Source organism: Cervus elaphus, chromosome 11 (assembly GCF_910594005.1).
Source record: "Cervus elaphus chromosome 11, mCerEla1.1, whole genome shotgun sequence".
Taxonomy (NCBI): domain Eukaryota; kingdom Metazoa; phylum Chordata; class Mammalia; order Artiodactyla; family Cervidae; genus Cervus; species Cervus elaphus.
In genome coordinates, this window is record NC_057825.1 from 43,142,807 (window position 1) to 43,168,446 (window position 25,640).

The 25,640-nt window shown below is 35.1% G+C and overlaps 1 protein-coding gene across 3 annotated transcripts in view; it reads left to right on the plus strand.

The window, feature by feature from the left end:
• The window catches only part of VPS54 (VPS54 subunit of GARP complex), a 103,359-nt gene that overhangs the window by 26,988 nt on the left and 50,731 nt on the right, over positions 1 to 25,640 (plus strand). Inside the window, exons 3-10 of one of the 3 annotated variants that reach the window (XM_043917669.1) lie at positions 1,947 to 2,188; positions 3,231 to 3,309; positions 5,717 to 5,751; positions 8,015 to 8,146; positions 11,307 to 11,692; positions 21,648 to 21,774; positions 22,718 to 22,825; positions 24,671 to 24,726. In XM_043917669.1, the coding sequence (XP_043773604.1) occupies positions 1,947 to 2,188; positions 3,231 to 3,309; positions 5,717 to 5,751; positions 8,015 to 8,146; positions 11,307 to 11,692; positions 21,648 to 21,774; positions 22,718 to 22,825; positions 24,671 to 24,726 (1,165 nt within the window). The remainder of the gene's footprint in view (positions 1 to 1,946; positions 2,189 to 3,230; positions 3,310 to 5,716; positions 5,752 to 8,014; positions 8,147 to 11,306; positions 11,693 to 21,647; positions 21,775 to 22,717; positions 22,826 to 24,670; positions 24,727 to 25,640) is intronic. The other 2 variants (XM_043917670.1, XM_043917671.1) reach the window with 2 other exon arrangements.

The following is a 25,640-nucleotide window of genomic DNA, read 5'->3' on the forward strand; positions in this document are numbered from 1 at the left end:
TGTTTCCATAAAAGAAGTCACTTAGAGAAATTGAAAAAAAAAATTGAAGACGAGGGTACAGAATGAAAGCTCTTCAGTTAAATGTAGTACAGTTAGTCCTCATTATTTGCAGAGTCTACATTTGCAAATTTACCTAATTCCTAAATCTTAGTTGTAACCCTCAAGTCACTATTTGTGGCACTTTCGTGGTCATTTGCAGATGTGCACAAAGGAGTGAAAAATTTGAATTGCCTGATGTACACGTTCCCACCTGAAATTGAACAAAGCAGCACTCTGCCTTCTTTCAGCCTTTGAGCTGTAAACACATGTCCCTTTTGTGGTCTGTTTAGTGCCACACTTTTTTGTATTTTTGCTCATGATTTTGCTATTCAAAATGGTTTCCAAACATAGCACTAAAGTGCTTTCTAGTGATTCTACGCACAGGAGGGCTACATGAGGGAAATATGTTGTGTAAGCTTTATTCAGGTATAAGTAACCATGAGTACAGTGTTAAAGACTGAACAATATATATTAAATAAGGTGTCTTTAAACAGAAACACACACAAAATAAGATTATATGTTGATTGGATGATGAAAGTTCCAGAGATTTATAGGAGCATAACCCAGTATTATGCATAACCCTATTTAGAAGTGAAGAAGAACTAAAGAGCCTCTGGATGAAAGTGAAAGAGGCAAGTGAAAAAGTCAGCTTAAAGCTCAACATTCAGAAAACAAAGATCCTGGCATCTGGTCCCATCACTTCATGGCAAATAGATGGGGAAACAGTGGAAACAATGGCAGACTTTATTTTGGGGGGCTCCAAAACCACTGCAGATGGTGATTGCAGCCATGAAATTAAAAGACGCTTACTCCTTGAAAGAAAAGTTATGACCAACCTAGACAACCTAGACAGCATATTAAAAAGCAGAGACAGAGGTCCATTTAGTCAAGGCTGTGGTTTTTCCAGTAGTCATGAATGGATGTGAGAGTTGGACTATAAAGAAAGCTGAGCGCTGAGGAATTAATGCTTTTGAACTGTGGTGTTGGAGAAGACTCTTGAGAGTCCCTTGGACTGCAAGGAGATCCAACCAGTCCATCCTAAAGGAGATCAGTCCTGAATATTCATTGGAAGGACTGATGTTGAAGCTGAAACTCCCAATATTTTGGCCACCTGATGCGAAGAGCTGACTCATTGGAAAAGACCCTGATGCTGGGAAAGATTGAAGGAGAGAGGAGAAGGGGACGACAGAGGATGAGATGGTTGGATGGCATCACTGACTCAATGGACATGAGTTTGAGTAGACTCTGGGAGTTGGTGATGGACAGGCAGACCTGGCATGCTGCAGTCCACGGGGTCACAAGGAGTCGGACACAACTGAGTGACTGAACTGAACTGAAGTGAACCTTGTATATCCCATGGGAACAAAGGTTCATTATTTGCTTATTACGTGTTCTAGTGACTTTATAGAACAAACCGAGGAACGAGAACCAACTGCATGTTTTTCTTTCCTCCATGGTTAATGTTACAGCAGCATTTCAGTTGTTTAATTATAAGCTGAAAAAAAGGATATTGGAACTAGGTCTGCCATAAAACAAAAGAGAAATATGCCTACCCATGAAGTAATAAAGAATAGAAGATATACAGTAGAAGGTAGAAGAGTTTTGATGTTGAAAAATGTTTTTATTTTGAAAAAAGAAAAATTTCCTTAATTGTACATTAAAGAAAGAGATTAATGAAAGACTTTCTTCACCCCACTGTTCAATTATAACCCTCAAATTTTGTATATCCTTTATCTTGTACATTTTTTTCCTCCCCTTTGGCAGTTGATATTGAAAGCTGACGGTTAAGACAATTGCTATAGAAGGGAGAGTTTAGTTGCTTTGTATAACCTAAACATCTGTTTTTCTAGAATGTACTTTCAAACATAAAACTTACTTTACAAAGTTCTCTTGTTTACTTTTTGCAGGTGATTCAAATAGTTTATGTGTTGCCCCATCTCTAGTTACAGATCAACATAGATGGACTATATATCATTCCAAAGTAAATCTCCCAGCAGCATTAAATGATCCTAGATTAGCAAAAAGAGAATCTGACTTCTTCACAAAAACATGGGGATTGGACTTTGTGGACACTGAAGTCATACCTTCATTCTACCTCCCACAGATCAGCAAGGAACATTTTACAGTATATCAACAGGAAATCTCTCAGGTAATATCTAATCTTGAAGTAATAGGTCAAAAGTGAAAGAAACGTTTCTTGTTTGATTTATTCTGACAGGTGTGAGGTAGTATCTCACTGTGGTTTTAATTTGCTTTTCCCTGATGATTACTGATGTGAACATCTTTTCATGTGTCTGTTGACCATTTGTGTGTCTTCTTCACACGGCCCCTGTGGGGTTGTGACTCAGGCAGTGGCTACGGGCCTACTGGAGGGGTGGCGCTGAGTCCCCTTGTGGCTGTCTGCTCAACCTGGGGTGGGCTCAGGGCTGCGTTCCCAGTGCTAATAGACTAGAGGGAGGATTCCAGAACGGTGCTTACCAGCACTGGTGTCATTGCAGTACAGCATGCTCCCAAAATGTCTGCTCCCATTATCTCCATTCCCTGGAGGCATCCCAGTTGCCTCTTGCCTCTTCTAAGTTTATCCAATGGGTTTCAAGCAAACTCCTTTCAGATAGCTGTCTATGGCTGTGCTGGGTCTTTGTTGAGGCATTCCGGATCTTCCTTTGCAGTACATGGACACTTCAGGGAGGCACGCAGGCTTGAGCTTCTCTTTAGTTGTGGGTGAGTGCCAGAGTGTGGGGGTTTCAGTAGTTGCAGCTCACAGGCTTAGGTGCTCCAAGGCATTTGGGATCTTAGTTCCTCCACAGGGATTGAACCCATGTCCCCTGCATTAGAAGGCAGATTCTTAACCATTGGGCCACCAGGGAAGTCCCCCGAAAGTTGTTTTCTTCATTGATTTCTGTTATAAAAATAAGGGTATTTTTAATTGACTTTTCTACTTCGTTCCAAGTTTATGGAGATTTTGCTATAACTGTATAAAATGGGTAAGTATATAGACATTCATATATCTAAGTGATATATGGTTTATTAAGCTTACTTGTTACTTGTATTTAAGTTCAAGAGGCTAGTGATTTCATATTAGAAAATTTTAGAACTTATTTGGTATATTCTGATATTCTGTTGTTAAATATTTTAATGCTTTGAATACTTATATTGCCACACAGCATTGATAACATTTGTCTTTTTAATAGAGAGAGAAGATTCATGAGAGATGCAAGAATATTTGTCCCCCTAAAGATACCTTTGACAGAACTCTCTTACATACTCATGGTAAGAATATGTGCCGTTTGTAGCACAGAATCTTAATTTGGGGACCTTGTTAACTGTAATATCTTAATTTTTATTTCTAGCAAAATTTATGTAGCCTACAATCATAATCTTTTGTAAAACATAATCTTTTGTAAATCTTTTGTTAAAAAGAAAAACCATGGATCTGATGGTAGTGTTATCCTTCAGTTCAACAAATACTTATTTAATATTCAGATGCTTTGTACTTTGCTTGTTACCTAAAAATACATGAATAAGAAATAGTCCCTATCCTCATGAAGCTGATGGTCTCCTGAACAAGGTTAAACAAACCAATTGCAGCACTGTATTGAGCAGTAAGTTCAGCATGGTAATATTGTAAAGAGTTCCTAACTTAGGTTTATGAAAACTCCTAGTTAATGAGGATTGTCTGTGTTTTAAACTATCAAGAAATATTTATGTGGAAAAAGGCATTCCAGGAAAGGAAACAGTTTATGCAAAGTCATAGAGTCAAAGGGAAATTAGCATGTTCTAGACCTGCAGGAACTTAGTATGCTGGCTCTACTGGGAACCAGAAATGAGCTGAAGAAGTAGGTAGGAGTCAGATCATGAAGAGCCTTGTATATCATGCTAAGGAATTTTTCTTTTCTAAAAGTAGTGTAGAGCTCCAAAATATTTTAAACCAGACATGCTCAGAGTTATGATTATTCATTTCACTGTAAAAACAGTTGTGGATAGTAAATTTATAGGCAATGATAAAACTGGAGGCAAGAATACAGTTGAAGGCTATTGCCATAATACAATTGAGGAATCATGTGTCCCTAATAGCAATTATAATGAAGATGGAGAGGAAATTAGATCTTTAAGATATGCCTCAGAAATGGAGACACAAGTTTTGGTTGTCAGTTGTTCGTTAGTAATGGAGCAAGATGGTTAAAGGGTTATTCCCAGATTTTTCACTTGGACAGCTGGCTAGGTGAGAGGTACAGTTTGGTGAGAGAGGTAATACTGGAAGAGGAGGAATTCTGGAGGAGATGGAGGGTGGTTTAATTGAAGTTTTGCAGGGAAGGAGAAGTCTGGTATATAACCCAAAGCTCAGCAAAGAAATCTAGGCTGGAGGTAGCAAGTATGATAGATGTTATCATAGACCACATGCTGGCCAATAGTATGGTAGTTGAATCCAAGGGCCTAGGTGGGATCACCTAGGAAGATGTGAGTAGTAAGGAGAAAAGAACTAATGATAGAACACTAGAAAGCTGTCACATTTAAATGGCAGTAGAAAATGAGGTACTTGGAGACTAAAAAGTAGTAGTCAGAGAGTAGGAGAGTCAGCCAAGAGAGAGTTCCACCTTAGAAATAAAAGATAGCTAGAATTTCAAAGAAATGTGAATGATTAGTCCACAGTGTCAGAATACTTCGGGATAGAGCAAGTTGGCGCACTGAGACGTCTCTATGGATTTGGCAATTTGGGAGATCTTAGGGAGAACATGTAGACTGGAGTAGTGGTTACAGAAATGTCAATACTGTGTGCTAAGGAGCAAGTATAAAAGTAAGAAGTGGAGACTGCCAGTGTGAATGTGTCTTGAAGATTTGAGATGTAAAGTTTTGACTAGAGGGAACAGAATCCCTCGTTTGTTTCTATAAGTAGTTGTGGTAGGAGGATGTTTTTGCAAGGCCAGGATTAGATGAGGCAAGAGAGATGTTTCCATAATCCTGAGAGTGAGTGCTTCCTGAAATTTTGCACCTGAGATTCTTCTTTGCCTTAGTCTACTCTAGGCCCTGGGTTTTATCTTTCTTCATCATCATCTTTTTTTTTTTTTGATGAAAGAGATCTGAGCATGTTTGTATACCAAGAGGAAAGGGCTTCTAAAGGTTAAAAGTATGGAGAGGCAGGGTAGTTGATGAAGTGAGCTCAGAGAAGAGGCAGAAGGGGATGGAGTCCAAGTACAGAAAGCTTAGTTTGGAAAGGAGGGCGCCTTATCTTGAGATCTGATTGGTGAGACAAAGGAGGTTCATTTTCAAGAAGCTTGTAGATGATACAAATTAAGATGTCTAAGAAGAAAACTAATATGATATTAAAAAAAACTTTGATCAAAGAAATTCTGGATGGGATGGTGAATATTTTGAACAATAAAAACAGTATTTCTATAAGATAGTACCAAGCTTTCTGTGTCCATTTTAAAAAGATTTGAAATATATTTAGTTGTTTTATTGCTACTATACAATTGATAAAAATTATTTGAAACATGTCTTATTCAGCACTTTGCCTACTACTAGACATAAGGAGGTGTTTATTTATTGAAGAAAAAAACTTAAGTGGTTATTTAGTTGTGACCTAGTATAGTGTTGAATCTGTCAAAATATATTTTATGGAAATAAAGTGAAAACAAGTTTTAAAAAATCATATTTTTCCTTTTCTTTTTAAAAATAGATAAATCCAGGACAGATCTGGAGCAAGTACCTAAGGTAACAAAGCTTGAAAAATGAGAATACAGCTTTTTAATATTTGATCTTTAATTTTGTCTTGAAAGAAACTTTCACTGGGCTGTTTTCTGACACTTTGACCACTTTGATTTTTCTGGGACTTTGTTGCATCACTTTTATTCCCTCTCTTTTGCATTTTCAGTCTCTTCTTTATCACCAAAACCTACAAATAGGTTTAAATCTTTTCATTAAAAAAAAAAAAATTTGATCTTATTGCATCCTCAGTTACTCAGTTGTATCTGACTCTTTGCAATCCCATGGACTGTAGTCTGCCAGGCTCCTCTGTGGGATTTTTCAGGCAAGAATACTGGAGCGGGTTGTCATTTCCTCCTCCAGGGGATCTTCCAGCCCAGAGACTGAACCCACATCTCCTGCATCTCCTTCATTGGCAGGCCGATTCTTTACCACTAAGCCACCTGGGAAGCCCCCATTGATCTTATTACCCCACCAAATTATTAGAGATATTTCTTTGTATGAAAATTTGTGTAGAGGCGTGTAATAGATGAATGTGTTTTTGTTTTCTGGGGAAAGAGTGCATTGCATTCATCAGATTCTCAAAGGTCTAGGATAATTGCTTTTTAGGGTGAGAAGAGACAGAAAGATGAAAGAAACAGGAAAGGGCAGTCATGTTTAAAGTTCTTTGATTTCTACAAAGCAAAATTCAAACTCTTGTCATTTAAGGCCCTTAATTATTCGTTTCCTTCATAGCCATACTCTTAACTTTTGCCTGCTAATCTTAGACATTCTTTATTTTTTCTTTTTTACACATTTTTTACTTCAAACTTTTTTGCTGGCTCCATGCTTTATTTGCACTGTTCCTTTAGCCTGAAAGACTTTTACCTCTCCATATCTAATCTTGTACAGTTTCTTGCTTAAATGGCAACTTGTATGAATACATTTCCCCCAAATGAAGATCATTAGACCCTTTGCCAAACTCTAATAGCATTTTATCTAGATCCCTACTGTCCCTTTTAAGACATTTGTCACTCTTTTCCTTATAAAATATTTATGTATATGTTTTATCACATCTCTGTGGCAAAAAGATCCTTGAAATTAGGATCTCTGTAATAATCTAGCTTTGTTTCCACCTTAGTGCCTAGCATAAGAATAAATCATAATCATAAACATGTATTGAATTAATCAATCCTTTTAGTTATACTAGAGGGATTAGAAAGTATACTCATGTGCCTAGTTCCTAGGGAGGAACATGAGTTCCTAGGGAAATTTCCCAATCATCAGTCAGTTCAGTTCAGTTGCTCAGTCGTGTCCGACTCTTTGCAGCCCCATGGACTGCAGCACGCCAGGCTTCCCTGTCCATCACAACTCCTGGAGCTTGCTCACACTCATGTCCATTGAGTTGGTGATGCCATCCAACCATCTCATCCTCTGTTTTCTCCTTCTCTTCCTGCCTTCAATCTTTTCCCAATCATATTCATACTAATTTTGGATATGGGTCATATGAATCAGTGAATATAGTAAAATATAGAAATTAATTAAGAAATTAATTGATTAAAACATGTTTCAAGCCTTATTCTGTGTGCTGGAATACAAAGATTAATAATCTGTAAATCCAATCTTACAGAAACATATCGTCTCTGGGGAGAGATGTACATATTAAATAAGTAATATTTATGAAGTATGAGATAAATAAGTATACATGGTATACTTGTGTTTAGAAAAGTGAAAGTAAAAGTCACTGAGTCATGTCTGACTCTTTGCGACCCCATGGACTGTATAGTCCATAGAATTCTCTAGGCCAGAATACTGGAGTGGGTAGCCTTTCCCTTCTCTAGGGGATCTTCCCAACCCAGAGATCAAACCCAGGTCTCCCGCATTGCAGGTGGATTCTTTACCAGCTGAGCCACAAGGGAAGCCCCTTGTGTTCAGAGATGGGGTTAAGTAAATTTTGTAAAGTATGAGGTAAATAAAACTCTTTATACCTTTCTAAGAGAGTTTGGTCTGTCAGTCATGGGAATTCACTGAGAAATTTAAAAAGAGAAGTTGATTATAATAGTTACAATTGCCTTTTAATGGTAAGTCTGACAGTAGTATAGAGCATAGATTAGGGAAGGATATCAGTAAGTAGCCATTTGCTGTAATCCAGAGATAGATTTTTGTATACATAGCTTGTTATTACTGCTTTTTTCTGTATATGTCTGAGATTCAAGTTAATTATTTTAATGAAGGGGATATTAGATGTAAAGAAAATGTTTATCTAATTGAGGGAAATGCATTTTTTTATTAGATTTTTATGAAACCAGATTTTGCCTTGGACGATTCCTTAACTTTTAATTCAGTTTTACCATGGTCTCATTTTAATACTGCTGGTGGAAAAGGAAATCGTGATGCAGCTTCCTCAAAGTTGCTACAAGAAAAGGTAATTTTTATTTTTTCCATGTAGAAAACTATTTTAATTAAATGATACAATTGGGTTGGCCAAAAAATTCATTCAGATTTTTTGTAATATCATACAGAAAAACCTGAATGAATATTTTGGCCAACCCAATATTTGTGTGTTTTCATAGTTAGTTATTTAGTAGGCACTAATTCCTTTAATTTCATCTTTATTGTTACTGAAAATCTGAACCCTTTAAATCTTAACTGATAAAGTAACAGTATTTTGTTTCAATGCAGTATACCAGTTGTGCTGTTGAAAAGGAAAAGCTCATTGTTTGAGTGCTGCTTATCTGAATCAGCAGTTGACAGAAATTCAGATGAAAGGATGTAGTAGATGATGCAATTGTTTTACATTTATTCTAAACAATATATTGGCTAATTGTATATTCTTTATGACTTAAATCACAGAAAATGAACTTTTCCTAAGAAACTATTTTTCCTCCTTTACACATAGTAATGATTATTTTGAAGCAAAAATATCATAGTTAAAAATTACAGTGTTCATTTAGCTTTGCAAAGCTTTGCAAAGCCTAGCCTTTTGCATGTCTGCAGTTTTTCAAAATTTTATAATGGTCTGTATTTCAGAAGTCAACACCTGAAAGTCATTTAAAATGTAGAACTTTAAACAGAACTCACATATCAAGACTCTTAAAACTGGAATAGGAAGTAAAGACCTTTGATCTCTGTTCTTTCCTAGCACTCAGTTTAGAACATTCCTGAAACTGACTGTGGTTCCTAAACTGAGATGAAGCATTCTGTTGTAGTCTAATGACAGCTCTTGGCAGTCTGAAAGCTTGTCTATGTGAGCTATTCAATAAGTTGGGTCTAGTCCTCTTCAACTGAAGAAAGGGAGAGGAGAAGAAATGTGAGGAAAGAATTATGAGTATGCCTTCCTCATAGTTGAAAATGAGTTCCCCCCCTTTTTTTGGGCAACATTTTCATCTTTGAAATGGTTTTCCTTGAGTAAAAATAAATTCATAAGTCTTAGGAAAAGGATAGATTTATGGACATAGGCTCACTCCCAGACTGCTTTTTTACATTCCAAGTATATCCCCTTGTATACCTTAAAAGAGAAAAACAACAGAAGCCAATAAAAATTTCATCAATCTATACAAATACTTTTATGAATATTTTTAAAAATTGTTCCTTTTATAGAATTTTAATAGGAAATGAATTATGAAAATATTATGTCTTTGAAAAGAATAGATCAATGGAATATTGATAAATTGCAAAAATCTTTGAAATTCAAATGAAACACTTTTCTCATGCTAAATGTTAGAGTGACTAATGGAATTTTTTTTTTTTTTTTGATAAGTTACAAAATCAGCTTTGTTACTTTTACATTTTGTTTCCTTCTCACTCTGCTCTATTCTTAGAAAAAGAATGGAAAACAGGATTCCAAGACAGGATTCAGACTCACTATATGATTGATGACAATTCTTTTATCTTGCTAGCTTTAAAGAGGGGATGCTAGCAAGGATTAGAGAAATTTATATCTTATTGTAGTTCTGCTATCCAAAGTTGTGTTCTGCGATGAGATTAACGAGTTTGGTTTAGAATGTAAATCATTGCACTGCTTCCTTCATTAAGAAAGTCTTTCTGTGAAAAATTCTAGCAAAGTTCCTTATTTCATCATGGACCTCTGAACGGTTTGCAAACTGACAGCAGCATATGAACTGCATCCTGAGTAGCACTGTCCTAAAGGAGTTCCTTGTTCTCTATTTCCTGAAAATTGAGTTACCTTAGCTTGTGATGTACCTAAATACTTTCATCCCTAATTGCTTTTTAGGTAAATAAATGAGCAGTCATTGAAGATAAAAAGAACAACAGCAAAAGAGTATAAATCAAGAGATTTAAACTATAAAGGAATGTCTTGTTTGTAACCTATTTATGAATAGACTATTGAAGGAGTCTTATTGAAGATATGCATCATCCTGCATAGTTTTAAGGAAACAAGCTTGGTGACCAAATAATCTCCTAATTTTATGAGTCCTAAATGTAGAAAGCCCATTAACCCTTTAACTGTGAATTCTTCTGAGATGTTCAGAGACAATTCTTAAAGTTTGAGCTATGGGTTGAAGACTCTAAAAGTAAAAAAGTGGGAGAGAAATAGAAAGATAATGTAGCCAAAAAAAGACATATGCAGTTTTGAAGGAAGAAAAGACAACTCAAGTTTTAGGAGTCCATATTTGAAATTAGAAAGCATTTTTAATATATGTTACTCTAGGAATTAATTTTGATAGTGTTACCGATAAAATATATATGAATTAATTGTTTTAGGCATCTATCAATCATTTAAGAGGAAAGCACATTGGAAATAACCTGGATTTTACAAATTGATAAAAGAATAATTGCTGAAATGTAAAATAAACAGCCCTGAAAAAAAAAGATCCAAATGAATTCTGGTACATTCTACAATTGGTGACTTGATCGCCAGTCTTTCATGAATTCTGTAGTGTTTTGAGGCAGCATGGTGCAGTAGAAAGAACTTCAGTTTTTGAGTTAGACAAACACGAGCTTAAATTTCAGTTTTTCTGCTTACTAATTATATGACTTTATTCAAGTAATTTAATGTTTCTGAGCCTTAGTATCTTCATCTGTAAAAGAAAATAATAATAAAACCTGTATTCTAAGACTGTTAAAATGAGTAAATTATATATATATATATAAAATACCAGTGCCTGATACATAGAAGGAAGCAGTCAATAAATGATAACCTATAATTATCTTTCAGTCAGATAAATGACTTGATATTGGTGATAGTGATGATGTGTAGAGGTTAAGGAAATCAATCTTCTCTCTCTCAGATCTTGGAACTTCTGAAACTAGGTTATACTCTGAGGTGACTGTGGGGTACTTTTACTTTCTAGAAAGTAGTTGGTGTTTGGAGGGCAGTAATGGCAGGAGCAGAGGAAGAAGGTAAATCACCTTCTATGATTTTGTCTTACATTTATTAATCTTTGGGCTCTACCTTTCATCGCCTTTCTATTTTGTGTGCCTAGTATCAAGCATCATATAGTCTAATGGTTCACAAAATGGGATTTAAAATACATGTAGAAATATTGTATCATTTTCAGAAAACATTTGGATAGTTAAGGTGTACTTATAATTCTGTGATTTTTTTTTTCTTTCCTCTTAAGCTGAGCCATTATCTGGATATTGTGGAAGTAAACATTGCTCACCAGATCTCTCTACGTTCAGAAGCATTTTTTCATGCAATGACCTCTCAACATGAATTGCAGGACTACCTCAAGAAAACTTCCCAGGCTGTAAAAATGCTTCGAGATAAAATTGCACAGATTGATAAAGTAATGTGTGAAGGATCACTACACATTTTAAGACTGGCACTTACCAGAAATAATTGTGTTAAAGTATATAATAAACTGAAATTAATGGCCACTGTACACCAGACTCAGCCTACAGTACAGGTGTTGTTATCTACTTCTGAATTTGTTGGAGCATTGGACTTAATAGCAACAACACAAGAGGTTCTACAGCAGGAACTTCAGGGCATTCATAGTTTCCGGTATGTCCATTAAGTAAGCCATTAAAAATAATGTTAAATTTTCAAAGGATAAATTTTAGTGCGTAATGAAAACTGAAAAAGTATGAATGTATTTAGAGTTACATGGCTATTTTTTCTTCTAGATTGACCTGTTTAATATTATCATTCTGAAATTTTAGTCTTACTAAAATAAAAAAAAAATCATAAGGACCAATATTTACAGAGATATTTGAATCAGTTCAGTTCATTCGCTCAGTTGTGTCCGACTCCTTGTGACCCCATGAACCACAGCACACCAGGCCTCCCTGTCTATCACCAACTCCCAGAGTTTACCCAAACTCACATCCATTGAGTCGGTGATGCCATCCAACCATCTCATCCTCTGTCATCCCCTTCTCCTCCCACCTTCAATCTTTCCCAGCATCAGGGTCTTTTCCAGTGAGTCAGCTCTTCGCATCAGGTGGCCAAAATATTGGAGTTTGAGCTTCAACATCAGTCCTTCCAAAGAACACCCAGGACTGATCTCATTTAGGATGGGCTGGTTGGATCTCCTTGGAGTCCAAGGGACTCTCAAGAGTCTTCTCCAACACCACAGTTCAAAAGCATCGATTCTTTGATGCTCAGCTTTCTTTATAGTCCAATTCTCACATCCATACATGACTACTGGAAAAACCATAGCTTTGACTAGACAGACCTTTGTTGGCAAAGTAATGTCTCTGCTTTTTAATATGCTGTTTAAGTTGGTCATAACTTTCCTTCCAAGGAGTAAGTGTCTTTTAATTTCATGGATGCAGTGACCATCTGCAGTGATTTTGGAGCCCCCAAACATAAAGTCAGACACTGTTTCCACTGTTTCACCATCTATTTGCCATGAAGTGATGGGACCAGATGCCATGATCTTAGTTTTCTGAATGTTGAGCTTTAAGCCAACTTTTTCACTCTCCTCTTTCACTTTCATCAAGAGGCTCTTTAGTTCTTCTTCACTTTCTGCCGAAAGGGTGGTGTCATCTGCATATCTGAGGTTATTTATATTTCTCCCGGCAATCTTGATTCCAGCTTGTGCTTCATCCAGCCCAGCATTTCTTATGATGTACTCTGCATATAAGTTAAATAAGCAGGGTGACAATAAACAGCCTTGATATACTCCTTTTCCTATTTGGAAACAGTTGTTCCATGTCCAGTTCTAACTGTTGCTTCCTAACCTGCATACAGGTTTCTCAAGAGGCAGGTCAGGTGGTCTGATGAACTATGGACGGAGGTTCGTGACATTGTACAGGAGACGGGGATCAAGACCATCCCCAAGAAAAAGAAATGCAAAAAAGCAAAATGACTGTCTGAGGAGGCCTTGCAAATAGCTGTGAAAAGAAGAGAAGCGAAAAGCAAAGGAGAAAAGGAAAGATATACCCATTTGAATGCAGAGTTCCAAAGAATAGCAAGGAGAGACAGGCAAGCCTTCCTCAGTGATCAGTGCAAAGAAATAGAGGAAAGCAGTAGAATGGGAAAGACTAGGGATCTCTTCAAGAAAATTAGAGATACCAAGGGAACATTTCATGCAAAGATGGGCTCAATAAAGGACAGAAATTGTATGGACCTAACAGAAGCAGAAGATATTAAGAAGAGGTGGCAAAAATACACAGAAGAACTGTACAAAAAAGATCTTCATGACCCAGATAATCACGATGGTGTGATCACTCAGCCAGACATCCTGGAATGTGAAGTCAAGTGGGCCTTAGGAAGCATCACTATGAACAAAGCTAGTGGAGGTGATGGAATTCCAGTTGAGCTGTTTAAAATCCTGAAAGATGATGCTGTGAAAGTGCTGCACTCAATAATGTCAGCACATTTGGAAAACTCAGCAGTGGCCACAGGACTGGAAAAGGTCAGTTTTCATTCCAATCCCAAAGAAAGCTCAAACTACCACACAGTTGTACTCATCTCACACTCTGGTAAAGTAATGCTCAAAATTCTCCAAGCCAGGCTTCAGCAATACATGAACCGTGAACTTCCAGATGTTCAAGCTGGTTTTAGAAAAAGCAGAGGAACCAGAGATCAAATTATCAACATCCGCTGGATCATTTAAAAAGCAAGAGAGTTCCAGAAAAACATCTATTTCTGCTTTATTGACTATGCCAAAACCTTCGACTGTGTAGATCACAGTAAACTGTGGAAAATTCTGAAAGAGATATTTGGATAAAGAAGTAAAATTACATTCTCTAGTAGATAAAATTGATAAAGGGCCAGTCACAACTTTGATAACATTTTGAAAATGTTGAAACGGCTTTATGTCAAAGTAGAGAAAGTGAAGAAAGGAATACCACTTCATTTTAAAAGCTATTGAATAAGTTTTAAATTTGATAATTATTGAAATTCATTTCTCTTTTGCAGTCTATCACATTGCAAAAAATTTCACGTGATGATGGAAGAGACCAAATTTCTTTTGAGGCTCTATTTTGAAAATACCTTTAAAATTAGGGTTTTAGTTATTTTATGTGTGATCATGTCAAATGATCAGATCAGACCAGTTTTAAGTCATCAAAATTTCTTAATAAATTCTGAAAACCTTCAGAATGTATTATGTTACAGAGCACATCTTCCATAAAACTTCTCTGTAGTCACTCCGTAGTAAAAGATTTAGAAGGGTTTTCCAGCAGATAAGACTTCAACAAGGACTTTGCAGGCCTGCTTAATTGAATGAAATCTTCAATATGGGCTTTCTTGGTGGCTTAGCTGGTAAAGAATCCGCCTGCAATGCAGGAGACCATGGTTTGATTCCTGGGAGGGATAGGCTACCTACTCTAGTATTCTTGGGCTTCCCTGATGTCTCAGACGGTAAAGAATCTGCCTGCTATGTGGGAGACCAGGGTTCGATCCCTGGGTTGGGAAGACCTCCTGGAGAAGGGAACGGCTACCCACTCCAGTATTCTGACCTGGAGAATGCCATGGACAGAGGCGCCTGGCAGGCTAAAGTCCATGGTGTCAGAGTCAGACACGACTGAGCGACTTTCACTTTATCTTAAATATAAAATTATTTTAATTGAATATAAGTTCTTACTAAGAGTATGTAATTGGAATATTTATTTAGAAAGCACTTTAAAAAAATTGGCCCAAATTTAATTATGCAAGTGAATGATTGATTCATTTATTTTAGAAATGGTAATTGATCGTCTGTTACATGAGAGACACCTGGCAGAATACTGGGACTATAGCCATGAACAAAGCAGAGTTGCTTCCTGCTCTATTTCTGCAATTTATTTGTCAGTAGGGATACAGAAATTACGAGGTAGTTATGATACAGCGCAGTACAGTATGATGATGAATGTACAGATTGCTATGGAGTTTAACCTTAGGGGAAAAACCTTCTTCAGACATTTATGTTTACAGAAGTTTGGATTACAAATCTCTTTGAAAATCTATTTTAAGCTGTGGTTGGACCTTCTTTCCATAAAAATATACCTGTACATAAAATTTTACCATCAAATTTGGGTGGTTGGTAGTCCTTTGGAGTCTACTTTGATTTTCTCAGCATGGGAACCCAGGCTGACGAAATGATTTTTAGTTTACCCTTTACCTCTGAAATTTTAAATATTTCTCTTTTAAATGTGTGCATGGAATATATTTTTTAAATAAAAATTTTGTCAGTATTTTAGCAAAATGGACTTCTGTAATAACAAACTGTTTTTCACTTGTCACTACTATGTAATTAAAATGTTGATGAATATTAGCAACTGATTCTACAAAGTAGAATGCTTTATCCTCTGAACAGAGAAATAGAAACAGAGATTAAATGCTTGCCTGCTGAGCGCAAATTCTGAAACTATTCTAATTTTTACTCCAAAGGTCATGCAGTTTATTTCATTTTCTTGACTCATTAGTTTATGCCCAATAATATTGATTAAGAGTATAGTTATCCAAAGCCATCTGGAAAATGTTTAAGAACAAGGTTGAATATTTATTCCTAGTAGATTATGATTTATTGGAAGGCAAAGTAAAAATTTTATAATCTTGTAATCATCTTGAGCTGAAATGCAAAGAAGAGTTTACCTTTGTTTTCAGGCTCACTTTTTTTGTTTGTATCTTAACTCAGAGGACAAAATGTTCTTCATGAAAAAGGGCATATAATTTTTTAAAGACTTTCAAATATTCTAGTTGTCTACCTTTTGCTCATGTATCTTTCTAATATTTTTTAGGACATGCGCATTTATAAAGAGCATTTATTCTTCACATAAAATATATATGAAAATATATTTGATCCTTGATATATTGCAGATTTCATGTAGAAAAGATTGAGTTATGTTGAAATTCAGGGGTATAATGTCATTTGCTGTGTCTTATTGTAAAGGTTTATGTAGAACCTCTTCTCAGTTTTCACCACTGTTAGTTTTTTTTGTTACTACTTACTGCCACCACCACTATAAAATCTGTTGGGTTTATTGATATGTAAGTTTCTCTGATAAAAGCAGCACAAAGTCATTGTTGTGAACCCACAGCTTAGAAGAGTTGAATTCATGTACAAATTGAGGCATATTAAAGTAGCAAGTATTAGAATTGCCAGATATATGGACCTGTGTATGTTTTTAGAAAGCTGTTTTTAGTTATTGTCATTTCAGTATATGTCGTTCGCCGCTCTTATTACTGCACGTGGTTATTAGGGTGGTGTTGCTTTTGTTGTTCAGTTGTGTTCAACCCTGTGATCTCACGGACTGCATCATGCCAGGCTCCTCTGTCTTCCACTGTCACCTGGAGTTTGCTCAGATTCATGTCCATTAAGTTGGTGATGCTATCTAACCATCTCATCCTCTGCTGCCCACTTCTCATACTTTTAAAATGAACTGTTAATGGATCTATCTATTAAATATTTTTGGTAAGGTTAATAATGTTCAGTGTAATTGCATCTATTGTTAAAGTAGTCAAAAATATTGTAAACAGAGCAAGGACGAAAAGGTGAATCTTATAAAACCTTATAACTCTAGAAGTTTTGTTTAAGGATTCACTTAAATCTTTTAATATATGTTATCTTATACCTGTGAGTACATAATAAATATTATTTGATAGTAGTATTGAAATTAATATCTGTTCTTTATTTATCAGACTTTAAAATTACTTTAAGATGCATAGAAATGAAAGTACTCAGTTATTTTCAATAGTATCTGAGGTTGAATAGAACCTGACATTTAAATTATTATGCTGAATATTGCTAGATACAGTCCTGTGGACTTCCTACCATAATTATTTGTTAGGATTTGCTGAGGACTGCTTATACCTGAAGGTAACACATATTTGAGTGGTAACTTCTAGTCAACATTAAAAAGGAATTTATGATCTTTATAAAAATTAATTGAGAACCAAGCATTGTTAAAGTTCTATGTGGATTTATATCCTACCCTATTACTGCTTTTTAAAAAGCTGTTGAAAACTGAAACATACACAAAAATAGAGGAAATTATATGAAGAGAGTTGTATGAAGCTAGGTAAACTGCATATCACCTGTGAATTATCAACTCGAGACCAAGTTTGTTTTCTCCATATTCCTCCCCCTAATTCTTGGATTATTTTGAAACAAATCCAAAATATCATTTCATTTCATCCATAAGTATTTCATTATGTATCTTTGAAAGATAAGGATCTTTAAAAACATAATTCTAATATCATTTATAGTTTCAAATAGCTAGTCAGTGTTCAAATTTTCCTACTTCTCAAAATTCTTTTCATAGTGTGTCTGTTGAAATAGGTTCTAAATATAACTATATATTACAATTGGTTGACACATTTCAAGGGTTTCTTGATATATTGTTCTCCATTTCTCATTTTTCCCCTTTCAAAATATTTATTGAAGAAATTAAATTATCTTTGTAGTGCTTCTCACAGTCTGGATTTTGCTAACTTCATCCACATGCTTATTAGCAGGTTTCCTTTTGCCTATATTTTCTATAAACGTGTAGTTAGATTTAAAGGCTTGATCAGGTTTAAGTTTTTCTTAGAAATCATATATCTGGTTGTCTCTTTTTATGATATTAGCAGCCATTTGATGATCATTGCCTAGATTTATCATCTCATTGTGGGTTGCAAGTCATGATATTCTAATTCTAAACTTCCTTATTCATTTATTAATGGAATATTTCTGTAAAGCCATATTTCTCCATAACAATTATTTGGTAATTCTGAAGGACAGTTCTTACAAGGATAGGCAAGATAAATTCTAGGTTCTTTTCCTTTATCTGGTAGTTTTTGAAATAATGAATTGAAAATCTAGCATCTTCCAAGTGTTTTATAAGCACATGGTTTTATATATGTTTGAAATATTACTTTTTTATCTTTTTTAAACCTGTATTTATTGGCTGTGCTGAGTCTTTGTTACTGAGTGGGCTTTCTCTATTTGTGAGTGGGTACTGCTCCTCGTTGTGGTATGTGAGCTTCTCGTTGCGGTGGCTTCTCTTTTGAAGCACAGGATCTAGGACTCATGGGCTTCAGTAGCTGTTGCTCTCAGGCTCTAGAGCACAGGCTCATAGTTGTGGCTTATGGGCTTAGTTCCTCTGTGGCCTGTGGGATCCTCCTGGATCAGGGATTAAACCCGTGTCTCCTGCATTGGGAGAAGGGTCCTTTACCACTTGAGACACCAAGGAAGCCCCAAGTTTTTTGCTTTTAGAAATTTTCATTGGTATTCATTTTGTTCTTTTATAGGAACCTCCTCAAATCCTTTTGATTCTTTGAGTAGTTGTTGATGGTTTTCTTACTTCATGTTATGACGGGATGTTCATGTTACACTTTTTCTGTTCCAGATTTGCAAATTGCCATTTCTCTAAGGAGCCCTAGTTTCTTTTAGTAGGAAATGGTACTTAGAAATTATAGTCTAGGTGTTCCTTGTAGCAAGGTGTTCCTTGCTACACCTCTGGTCAAAGGCTGATTGGTCATGATCTCCAAGCCTTTTTAGTGGGTAAAGCTAGGGTAGAGCTAGAAAATAAAATATCCTTTTTAAAGAAAACATATGAGTTTGTTCCAGGAATGTTCCAGGATAGTTCCACTGTATACTGATAAATTTAGGACTGTAGAGTTTTTGTTTCTTCAATTTTGCATATATATTTACCTTTCCAGCAGGCTGAAAACTGTTCTTCCTAATGACACCAATATAATTACTCATTTGTTTTATCCAACAATATATATAGAATTGGGCTTCCCAGGTGATGCTAGTGGTAAAGAACCCACCTGCCAATGTAGGAGATGTAAGAAGCGTGGGTTTGATCCCTGAGTTGGGAAGATCCCCTGGAGGAGGGCATGGCAACCCACTCTGGTATTCTTGCCTGGAGAATCCCATGGACAGAGGAGCCTGGAGGGCTACGGTCCATAGGGTCGCAGAGCCGGACATGACTGAAGTGACTTAGCACACACATACATTGAGTGCTGTCAGAACTAACAATATTATTACTACAAACACATAGGATTTCTTTTTCTTTTTCTTAAGGTGTTTCCCTTGTGGGATGATTGGATAAATTGCTATGTTTTAAAGTCACTTGAAATAATTTCCTCTTTTGTAGATTTGCCTCTAGTTTGATACATAGTTAAGTTCATTTATTTCATTTGCTTTTGATATTTAAGGGTTGCTGTTTTTAGGTATAACAGTGTTTTACAACTATGTTAAGTGGTTACATGTTTCCAAAGTCAACACTATGAAAAAGAAGATAATTCAGAGAAATTTAACTTCTGACTTGATCCCCTTCCTCTCTATCTACTCCTGTTAGTCATCATTTTAAAAAGTTTTAGTTTATATTTATCCATCTATCTGTCCTTCATCTTACATAAGTGATTGCATACTGTACATAGTTTTCTCCACCTTACTGTTTTTACCTTACATATACCCTGTAGATCATGCTATAGTACACATTCTCAATGGAGAATATCACCTCAGGGAGGGGAAATTGGTTCTTGAAGGGTGAAAAAAAAAGTCTTGAATTTTACAATGGTTTGTTGTGCCCCAAAGGCCATGGTACCTAAATGGATATACAGTATATCTGTGATATTAAAATTTCATGGGGGATGATTAGGAATAAAAATGTCTAAAAGGGTGTTTTGGGGAGGCAGTAATGACAAAAAGGTTGAGAAACTACTCTGTAGCAGTATATAGTATATTAATTGCAGGTTAATAGGGTCTTGCACGGAGAAGGCAATGGCAACCCACTCCAGTACTCTTGCTTGGAAAATCCCATGGACGGAGGAGCCTGGTAGTCTGCAGTCCATGGGGTCGCAAAGAGTCGGGACATGACTGAGCGACTTCACTTTTACTTTTCACTTTCATGCATTGGAGGAGGAAATGGCAACCCACTCCAGTGTTCTTGCCTGGAGAATCCCAGGGACGGTGGAGCCTGGTAGGCTGCCGTCTATGGGGTCGCACAGAGTCGGACACAACTGAAGTGACTTAGTAGCAGCAGCAGCAGCAGGGTCTTGCGGATTGTATTTAGCAGATATATAGGGTCTGTTATGATGTAACTAGCCTTCTGTTCATCAGCGTTTAGGTTGTTTCCATTCCTTTGCCATTATCAACAGTGCTGCAATGAATGTACATTCTTTTGTATTTTTACCTATATATTTTTGAGACAGATTCTGAAAGTGAGATTCTTAGGTCAAAGGCTAATTGCCTATGTAATTTTGCAGTACACTGTCAAATTCCTTTTATGGTAGTATTTTAGTTGATATTAGTGGATATGTTCTAAATTAGTTCATTATGAGATGTCACCATTTATGAGAACCTTATTAGACTTCTAATTAGCTGTAAGAAATATAATTTTCATATTATAAAATGCAAATTTATATTATTTCACTTATAATACTTTTTCAAATTATCACTATACTACTTACCATATGTTGTTCATAAACAAAAAGCAATGGATCTGTCTAAAAGGCTACATGCTTTAGACTAATTTTTTTAAATGTGCTGTATCTATCTGGTCAGAGTCAGGACAGTTGCTAATGTTGAGTTTGTTTTTCAAGTAAATGTAGCATAAGATTTTAAAATGTTTTTTATTTAATTATAAATGTTTAAATTTAAGAGAAATTTCACTTAAGTTTTGAAATGCTTTGTACCAATTAGACTACCTGGTTTTTTTCAACCCATTGTTTTCATGAAACTATTCAATTGTATGGCAAAAACCCCTTTGGATATGAAGATATTCATCCTTAGTTCCCTTCAGAGCAGGGATTAACTACATGGAACCCTTCTTGTCATTTGGACCATATGTGTTTTTTCCAAGGAAAAGGTTCCACATTTTTTTAGTAATACTTCCCCTTATCACCCCCAGAACTCTGCTGAAGTTAGAGCCCCTCTCACTTAAACCCTAACTAGGATCTGCAAATATTAAAGAGATAGGTTAAAAAGGAACGTTATATTTTATGAGAACAAGTTCCAGGGATAGATTGTAGCTCAGTATTTTTATTTTTTCATTTTTGTATTCTGATGACTTTCAGTTTAATGGCCTGAGGGATATTGCACAGTAACTCAAACTGATTGTGACAGAGATTAAGCGAATCAGTTTCTCCTTATAGTTCTTCAGATATTTATATGTACCCAGAACAGGGCCTGGTACACAGTATGAGCTTGTATTTATTGCATAAATAAATGACTGAGGAGCCACTGACATTTATATTCAGTAAGTGGTTAATGAGGAAAAAGGACTTTAGAATAGCTGGTTATTTTGTCTGTGCAAAGAGGACTGAAAAAAACATCATGAAGTTTTGTAGAACCAGGTTTCCTATAGCATAATTAACTGTTTGGAGGTTAAAGATATAAGGGGAAAAATAGAATTTGGGAGACAATGTGAAACTGTCACAGTTATTTTTGTTAAGTTAAAAGACTTCATTTTATTAAAATGTCACCTTCTTGCACAAGTACTATCAGCTAGAAACGTATTGCTGCCTAGTTGATCCCTTGATCGTGGAGTAAATTTGGGTTTTTAGTAAATGTAGGTAACATTTCCCTCTTCCTTTGTAGGCATTTGGGATCACAGCTTTGTGAATTAGAAAAACTGATAGATAAAATGATGATTGCAGAATTTTCTACTTATTCTCACAGTGACTTAAATAGACCACTGGAAGATGACTGTCAAATTTTAGAAGAGGTATGTCCTTTGAATTCTAGAATGAAATTGATCTCATTGCTTAGTGTTATTTCCTAACAGCCTTAGTATAGAACATTCTTCTTAGGTTATAGTGGGCAAAATTATCTTCAGTATCAGTCTGTGTGAGACCTATGAAATCTTTCACTATGTGACTTTAGAAAGCACCATACTTTTTTATTAACCTTTGAAATTAGAGGATAAATAATTTTATAGCTTAATTAGAAGTAGAAATTAAAATAAAGTCTTTATATAGCTTATAACCCAAGTTCCAAATGTGGATATAGGATAATTAACTTATAGCCTTGTGTATGCATGTAGTGGAGTATGTCTTATATAAAAAGTGATCGTTATTGAATGGTATTTTACCTGTCATTCACATTCACTGAGCACCTGTTAGGAACATGTTTTATGCATGTGCATGCACAAATGCATTATATTTGGTAATTTATCTGGTAACTTCTTAATGCTGATTATTGCCAAGAACTATTAATAGTAAAGAATCCAAAAAGCCCTGATAGCAGCCTAATCAGTTAAAGAGATTTTTGTGTTAGCAGTTAATTTACACAAATAATCCAGGTCATCATTCCAGTGTTGTGGACCACTAATTTAAAAGCACAGGGCTTACAGAGTATTTATTCGTCATCAGGGTTTGAGAAGAATACTTTCTAGCTTCTTATTGAAACTAGACTAAAATATATTGTTCTGCCCCCAAACCAGCTTCATTTGATCTACTGTAGTAGGATGGGATTTTCCTGTTTTAGAATAATGACTGCAAAAATCTGATGACAAGATTGCTTTGGAAAGGGGTTTTTAAGGCTTCTAGGAAATACCATATGCAATATAGAGATTTCAGGGTTAAACAATTGATTATTTCTACTTCTAAGTGTCCGTGAGATTATTTTGTACTTAAATTGTGACATTGTATACCCTTTTGTTTTAATAGGAAAGACTAATCTCTCTTGTATTTGGACTTTTAAAACAAAGAAAACTTAATTTTTTAGAAATATATAGTGAAGAAATGATTATTACAGCAAAGAATATCATTAAACAGGTAATTGTACTTTTTTATTTTATAAATTTTTGGTCTAGACTCTTGTGAAGTTTATTTTTACATGATCTTTTAATATATGCCATATCATAATATTTTCTCATTTATTTAAAAATTTTAAATATAGAAAACTAGAATAAAGAAAAATATAGCCCAGCTAGTCAAAAAGATTATCACTTGAGTGTTTAAAAGTGTAAGTTGTTACTAGTGTTTTTCATTGGTGCTGTCATACTGTATATATAATTTTGAATTGTACAAATATTTCAGTTTGAATCATAACATAAACATTTCCTCATAAGCCTTCAGAAAGATCACTTTTAAAGGTTATATAAAATTCCATCAACATCCTGTTACTTAAACCTGTTTAACCTTTCCTCTGTGTTACATATTTAGGTCATTTTCTGTTTGGTAGTATAAAGATCACTGTGACAAACAACTTTGGTATAAAGTTTTGTTTGTTTAGTTTTTCCATATTTAAGACTGTTTTTTTAATAACTGATTCCTGAAGTAGAATTGTTGGTTAGAGAGTGAAAAGTATTCTTACATTGTTTGATGCATGGAGTTGAATTGCTTTTTTTTTTTTACTATAAAAGATTTTACCAATAGTTTATACTCTCACCAGCATTTCTTCGTATCCTGAGCTCTTAGAAATTATCATTGTAAACTAAAATCTATTGGTTTTTTTTTTTTTTAGTATTCTCTGATTTTTGTTTTGACTTTTCAAATAAATCTCATTCACTGAACTTTAGTTTTTCTGTATTTGAGAAAGAACATTTTGAATGTATTTGTTAGGCTTAACTGATCATCATCATTAGGTTAAATGTACATTTTTTAGTTTTTAGTGTTTAAATAAAACAAGCAAGAACTAAATATACACATATCTTATGACTTAGCATTTCTATTTCTAGGTAAGGTAATTTACCCATCAGAAATTTGTACATAGACCACCAAAACAGCAGAAGCATTTCATGGCCGCATATTTGTAATAAAAAAAAAAAAACCTGGAAAAACCCAAATTTTTTCATCAGTAGGAAAGGTAAATAAAATTGTAGCATATTTACATCACTGAATAGTATAACAGCAATGAGAATGAATAATTACGTGGAACAAACAACATGGATATTCACATATATAATGTGGAACCAAGGAAGCCAGACACAGAAGAGTACACACTGTATGATTCCACTGACCTAAAAATTCAAACATGGGCCAAATTAGTCTATGATGTTAGAAATCAGGATACCAATGTCTTTGGGGAGGAAGTAGTGACAGGAGGGGAACAAGAGAAGGGATGAATGGTAATGTTCAATTTCATACTCTGAGTTCTGTTTAAATAGGTGTATTCCACTTGTAAAATAAATAATGAGCTATAAATATAATTTGTTCAGTTTTCTGTATGTATATTTTAAACAGTTTTTAAAAACTGCTGTGTTTTAATTGCTAGACTTCTAAGTCTGAGCATTTATTTTTTTAAAACTTGAAACTTTTGCATGTATTACGAGGAAATGTGACCTCCAAAGTGAATTTCTTTTGGAATTTTAGTATGAGGCTTAAACCATGTTCCTAAGAATTATAGTTCTATGGGGATTTTTTGTGTGCATGTGTTGTGTGTGTATGTGTGTAACTGAACAGTTTTAAGTGGTAGGAAATTTTAATTAGTACAGTTTAAGCATTCCCTGGAATAATTATTTAATAGGGTAAGTGTACTGCTGCAATCTGTAAGAGACAAAAGAGAGGTTTGGTAAAATGATTATCATAGTCATTGAGGCACTTATTAATAAACAAATGAACATGTAGTACTTACAATTCTAAAGATGTTAATCAAATTTTTTTCCTTAAATTTTGCAGTGTGTGATTAATAAAGTTTCACAAATAGAAGATATAGACACAGATGTTGTTTTGAAGTAAGTATAAATATTAAGTTGGGGTTACCAGTCAGGGAAATGATAATACATTAGAATAAGGAGGATTTAGTTAAGGAATTACTTGCTAAAGTGTGGGCAGAGTACAGGAAAATCACAAGTGATAGTGCAGTACCTTTAAGGGACGAAGAGAGCCATTAATAGAATTCAGAAGGAGAAAAAAATGTAAGTAGCTAGAATAATCTTGTAATAATTGAATTGATGTTCAGTGGAGGGAGCCAGTCATCCTGAGGTAACCACTCCAGGGCAGAGACCGCACTGTCAGCCCCTCTCCTCCTCTCAGCCTTTTTGCAAGGGCTCCTCACTGGCCAAGTCCACAGGTCAGCCTCCCAGGGCTGAGAGAGGGTGGAGATGTACATAGATATGGAGGGTGGAAACTGAGGAAGAACAGTGCTAAATTTGTTTAGCCGTATAATTAAAACGCAATTAGCTTTGAGAAGTTTGAATGCATGACTTAGAATTGCCCATGTCTGTAATTTTTTGTCTTCCCTTGAAATTCCTATTCTGATACTTTGAGAAAAATAGTGATGAGTATTTTATGACTATGGGTTTCTTGTTTATATACATATATAAATTTTATTAACTGGTCTAAGATATGAATAGTAATATGGACAACTGTAAATCTTCTCTGGGCCAAGTTCATAGAATGAGAATTGTGGAGTTTTAATTTGTACACTTACCTAAGCTCAGGTTCAGAATTAGTTGAAGCAATCCTAATAAAGCAAGGATCACTAGTAGTTGGAAAAATTAAGTTATTGGACCTTTGCTAAAGGGAGAGTCAGTTTTTAATTTTTTTTTTCCATATGGAATTTTCTTAACTTAGAGAACATCCTATATCTCAAATATATAGGAGTACCTTTTGAGAATAAAGTCCTAAGTGTAGCATCATTAATTAA